Source organism: Poecilia latipinna, unplaced genomic scaffold (assembly GCF_001443285.1).
Source record: "Poecilia latipinna isolate Pla-1442-1.1 unplaced genomic scaffold, P_latipinna-1.0 Scaffold872, whole genome shotgun sequence".
Classification (NCBI taxonomy): domain Eukaryota; kingdom Metazoa; phylum Chordata; class Actinopteri; order Cyprinodontiformes; family Poeciliidae; genus Poecilia; species Poecilia latipinna.
The window spans coordinates 94,957-100,861 of record NW_015113488.1 but is presented as its reverse complement, the minus strand read 5'-3'; the positions used below and the strand labels follow the sequence as shown (position 1 = coordinate 100,861).

The following is a 5,905-nucleotide window of genomic DNA, read 5'->3' as shown; positions in this document are numbered from 1 at the left end:
AAAGGAAAAGAAAAGAAAGAAAAAAAGAAAGAAAGAAAGAAAGAAAGAAAGAAAGGAAGGAAGAAAGGAAGGAAGGAAGGAAGGAAGGAAGGAAGGAATTATAAACAGTTATTCTGGTTCATCCTTTGGGTGAATCTACTTCTGTCATAGAAAATGTTGGATTCATAAATGCTGAAAACCTTTTGGAAATCCAATAGTTAAAGGAAATTGCTACTTTGTTGAGGACATGCACACAACAATCGCTGTAATTGGTGTGTTTAGTTTTTTTTTTTTTTAATAATACTAATACCTTGTTTTAGTATCATGGTTATCATTCCATTTTGTGATTTTTTTTTCTCGTAATATAAATAATTATGAGCGATAGAGACAGAAATGAGAACATGTTAAATGCTGGTAAATATGACTCAGAGTGAAATTTGAAAAAAAAAATGTTATGAGGAGATCAGAGCTTTACAAACCTTTACAAGTATCAAAAATCAATAACAAAACTGTCATCAATGCATTAAAACCAAATGCAATCCCGTGCCATCAGACTGACTCTGAAACAACACATTTCAACTAAATATCATAATTACAATCAGTAAGTGAATGATGAAAAAATACCAGTCAGTAAAACAGCTAATTAAGGAAACACACGGAATAAAACCTTGATTTAGTCTCATATTCTGAGTAGGTAAACCGGTTTCTGGTAGATGGCACTCAAATTGATCTTTCAGCAGACGGTCATTTTAATGAGGAACCCAGAGGAAGTACTGGAGTGAGTTTTAACCATCTTGTCGAAGCATGGGGCATTTTTCCTTTAATTTCACTATGAAAAACGGATAATGTGGTAAAAGCTGTTCAAGAACAATATGAAGGTAACAATACTGCAAGATCTAAAGCCCTTGCTTAGTCTTCAGCAATTAGTAGGATGAAACTTTTCTCTACCAAAGCAAGTCATCAACTTTGACAAAAAGCTTCTGTATTGCAGCCAAACTTAACTGAGTTAAAGCTCCTGGAGTCTTTATACTGCGATTCAGATAAAGGATAAAGTTCTGATCTCAGTCTCATGACACAGATCAAAAACTATTTTTGCTACTATCTATCCATCTATCCATCTATCCATCTATCTATCCATCTATCTACACAGTGGTTGGTAACTGTGCAATGCCTGCAGTGTAACAACAAAACAGCAAAATCATGTCCACCAAGTCAAGTGCCAGGCTTCAATTGTTATTATATGTAAGTGAAGGAGAAGTCCTGCTGTGAAATCGTTACAGAAATGAGCTGCTACAGGAGAGCTGTTTCAAAAGTCAACATGACGGAGAGCAGAGCTGCCCCTGCCAGACTAGAGCGATGTTTTAAAGTCCCTGTAAGCAAATTGTGCTTTGTGTTTGTGAAAAAAGAAGAAAATATCTTGCACATGTTTCACAGACTACCTCCAGGGAACAAGGACATGTTGAAACTGTGACTTGTGTTAGAGTAAGCTAATGACAGAAGCTTTGTTGACAGTCAAGTCGGTTTATATATATATATTTTTTTCTTTTGCCAGTTTTAGAAATCCAACATCAGAGAACCATTTCAAGAAAATCATCTTAGCACAATATGTGGAAGCTTTTTTCCCCCTCCGTACTTAAACTCATGTTGCAATGTCAAAATATGTCTCCATACTTATTAGATTTGAGTGACTCATGTCACCTGTATTTTTGACAATGCAAATAATAATAAAAGAGAACAAATATCCTAAAAAAAAAAAATCCCATCAGCATGCACAGGAAGGATCTCTTGAAGTCGTCAGACTCCTGTAAAAACCAGCCGAGACTGGTCATGACATTTTCACACAGCATGACTGTCAATAAGTTGGGCTGCAAAGATTTTTGAACCTATAAATAATTTAGTACCGAATACAAGGAATAACAATGCCACTAATGAAAAATGTCAGCACTTAGCACTTGACGATGCCTTTCATGTTCAAGTTTCAGGTCTTATTGTTAGAAGACAGCAGGATACACTACTACGGTGACACAACCTTTCTCCATGTGTGTTCATTTTTAGGAGCTTTATGCTGCAGCTGATTAAAACTGGAGATTTTAAAAGCAAGAGAAATTGAGGTCAAAATTAGACATCACCCCTATGCTCACATATAGCAGTGGTATTTCCTGAAATGATGAAAAATGGTTGTATAAGAATAGTCATTTGACCACAGTTTCAGGAACACCATATGCTATCCAGTCTATCTTCATCATAGTAATAATCAGATCTCTTTGTCACCTAAGACACGGACATCTATTGGACCCAGTGAAAATGCACACCTTGCAGGTTTATTATGCTTTTGGCTTCACTGGCACATTTAAATGTTTCAGTTCATTGCATGCATTTAAACATAGGTCAAAGATAACATGGGTAAATACAAAAAACACTTTTTAAGCTGTTAAAGGAGAGAAGCTTTTCTAACCGGACCTTAGCGAGTCATTTGTGTTGTTCCGGAGGAATTTCGACCCTCTCTTCCTTCTCAAAGCAGCATCTCAATCAAATTTAAGTGTATTCTTTCACGAGGCTACTTCACAGACAGCCAGATGTTTGTCTTCAAGATTTCTGATGAAGAGCATCATTTCTAGTTCAATCAGCTACGGCAAGCCGTCGATGTTCTGAAGTAGCAAAGGCCAGCACGCTACCACCACTATTCAACTGAAGGTATAAGACCTTTTTCTGAAATGCTGCGTTAGTTTCATGCCAGCAGCAACAAGACGCACAACTTCTGAGAAATTCCTCTTTTGTCCTGCTGGTCTACAAAATGTTTACATCAAAATTTAGAGAAACTTCAAGATGCTAAATATGAGAACGACATTCGTGTTGTTTTTGATCAACACCGGTGGTAGCTTTGGATCTTTTTTTGCTGAAAACAACTTTGCCCAGTTAATTTCTTGTTCAACCTGGAGAACTGACCTTAACTGAGGCAGGTGAAGCCTGCAGGGCTTTTAAACTTTGCACTGGGTTCATGTGAGCCTCCTGGATGAACTTTTGATGGGTTTTGGGCAAACTTTAGAAAGCCTGCTACTGGAAACGTTTGAAACTGTTCTATGTTTTCTTTTATTGTGAGTGTTATATCTCTCTTAAATTGCTTTAGATTGGGGAATGCCATGTTGCTTTTTTAACCTGTTTTATGTTGTCTTACTGGTTCTATCAACTCGATTTCTTAAATAGGAACCTCCCTGGGTGTGCAGGTAAAATACAACTCAGAATTTGATTAATCACTAATTGATGCTTAATGACAGGAATAACCATATTTTCCCCACATAAACAAGTTGGCTTGGATAGCATTTTTCCAAAATAATATAATTTTTTGAAAACCATGTTTTCTATTTATTTGTTCATGATTTCTTTGTCTGGTGATACTGAACATGCAAGTGAGACAAAAAAACAACAAAGAAATAGGAAGAAATAAACTCCGTAGGTAGAGAGAGAAACTAACTCCACAGAATAAATAAATAATCGTTTCAGCTAAAAAACATCAACCACTGATTTATTCATTTTGCTCTGCAACATTTGTATTTTTACTATAAACCAGAGTGACACAATATGACAAATTGAAATCATCATTGCATCGGTGCAATATTGCAATTGTAAACTACTGCTGTAATATCTAGTAGCATATCACATATCTGTTGCTGTGCATGTAAATTCTTCCAGCGCCGATGATGGAAGTGGGCATGATGGTGAAGCTCAGAAATAGCGGTGCAGAGTTTATTATAAAGTAAAAGTCAGGAAATTGTTGGTTATTCACAATCGATATCTGTGTCACAATAATTAGTAATGATATTGTGAATCCCTACACTAAACTGTGTAGAAAGGTGTGACTATTACATGAGCTTAGATGATTTTCCAAACTCACAACATTAACAGATGTTTAATACATAAAGATGGATGCCACCCCACAAGGGTCAAGACTTCAACTTTCTTTAAATCTACTAACAGCCCATCAGGTTTAGAGTTTGTGTTTATTTCTGCCCTCAAAATATAAATAAAGTAACATATTCTTAGTAAGCATGATGTTTTAACAAAGCTCAGGAAATTTAACCAATCAGATCTGCTAAGGTACCCTATCTCTACTGGAAACAGAGTGGGCCAAGAATGAAAGCTGTCTGGGTTCCTGGGTAAGATCCCTGCAGCTGAAATGTGCCGAAAGCAAACAATCAAACCTTACAGTAAGGGAACATGGAGCTCGCACATTCCCCTCTTAGTTCAGAAAGCACAAATGTCTTTCAGAAGAAATAAGAACTTTTACATTTAACCTCCACTGAAATAATCAAAAGGTGTCGAACATATGTTCCTCTGTGGCAGGAGGAGATAAGTTCAGAGAGCTGGGTCAGGGCAGTCGGGGGGTACCATCTCTGACACCAAAGAGGTGTTTTTCCGCTAACGCCTGCACCTCTGCTCCCTAAACACTAACGGAGACCCTTACAATAGCTACAGCTGAAGCCAGATTTTTAGAATCGTCTCGTTGTGACAGTCGCTGTAGAAGCACGTCAGAGCTGACCTTTCCAGACAGTCAAATAAGAAAGAGGAAATGCACGTTAAAACCAGCGTCGGGCAGTTTGATGGTACAACCGGGCCGAAAAGGAGGAACCCAAAAATCAGATCATCAAATCCAGATGTGCAGCCAGCTATTTTGTTTTTTTTATAAATGGCATTTTTCAAATAAATATCCGTTACAATCATTCCTGGTGGAGATGGCATCTGTTAACCTCGAAGTGGGACTACAACAGCCTGCCTCGAGATCTCAGAGTGTCATATTTACTTTGCAGAATTCCCCATGAGAAGCGTTGAGAATAAATCTTGGGAGATAAAGAAACCACATCAGATTTCCTGGCTTCAATTGACAAAACTGAAATAAATGCCAACAACTGTGGATTATGATGGATATTTCACGTGGGGAAGCAAACTACAGACTTCTATCTGCAGCAGCACGTCTTTTTAATGAAATGTTCGATTAATGACAAATGGGTTCTCCAAGACGTACCTTAAACTTTTATATGAATGAGAACACACATGAATGACATCAGCAAGACAACAAGACCTCCACAGAGGTCTGCACGAAAGAGAGTTAAAAGGATCATCTCCTACTCCCTCAAACGGTGATTGAAAAACATCAGTGACATCTATGTAATTTGAGAGAGATTTACACTGTGGGGTTTTACAGAAAGGCTCATCTCCTCTGCAGGAATTAAATGCATTGGGTTCCTCTCTGTTTTAATAAAAAAACAACAGCAGAGGTGGTGAAGGTCAGGGATCTGCAGCAGCACCTGACAATGATGGCATCTGGTTCAGCACTGCGGGGGCCGGATTGGATAGACTCTCTCAGGTGGAAGCGGGGCAGCGGAGTGGTGGCTTATGAGAGGGAGATGGGCCACGATTTTTGCAGGATGTGAGAGCGGAGGCTGGATAAATCTGAATCTCATACAGCGGGACAACAGGATTAAACTTACATCAATGTAGTTGGCGTTGATGTAGTCCGAGTTTGGATCTCCCAGCAGAGGGTGGAGCTTCACTCTGTGCCGATCGTCTGGGCATACAAGAGCAACAGAGACATTTTAAAAGGAAAGAAGTCGCAACAATTAACTGTTTTTTTTCCCCACTAAAATGTTTGTAATTACTTACATCCCAGCAAGGTGTCATGCCTCCCTTTGGTTTTGTCCTTCTTTTTGGTGCAGTCCCAGCCATCAAAGAAGCTCTGCAGAGATAAAGGCAAAACTTGTGTCAAGGTTTGTTAGAGAATATCAGTGGAAAAACATAGAACAAAGAACAACGAAGGCATTTCTACCTCAAAATGATATATATATTTTTTTTAATCAGTCTTTTTTTTTTTTTTTTTTTTTACATAAACCAAAAAAAAAAACAAATAAAAAACCAAAAAAAAACCCCCCCC

The 5,905-nt window shown here is 38.0% G+C and overlaps 1 protein-coding gene across 1 annotated transcript in view; it reads right to left on the bottom strand.

Annotated features, from left to right (window-relative positions):
- The window catches only part of LOC106957082 (receptor-type tyrosine-protein phosphatase U), a 125,548-nt gene that overhangs the window by 36,643 nt on the left and 83,000 nt on the right, over nt 1-5,905 (bottom strand). Inside the window, exons 16-17 of the mRNA XM_015048287.1 lie at nt 5,638-5,710; nt 5,466-5,542 (exon numbers count right to left, since the gene is read on the bottom strand). Coding sequence (XP_014903773.1) covers nt 5,466-5,542; nt 5,638-5,710 — 150 coding nt within the window. The remainder of the gene's footprint in view (nt 1-5,465; nt 5,543-5,637; nt 5,711-5,905) is intronic.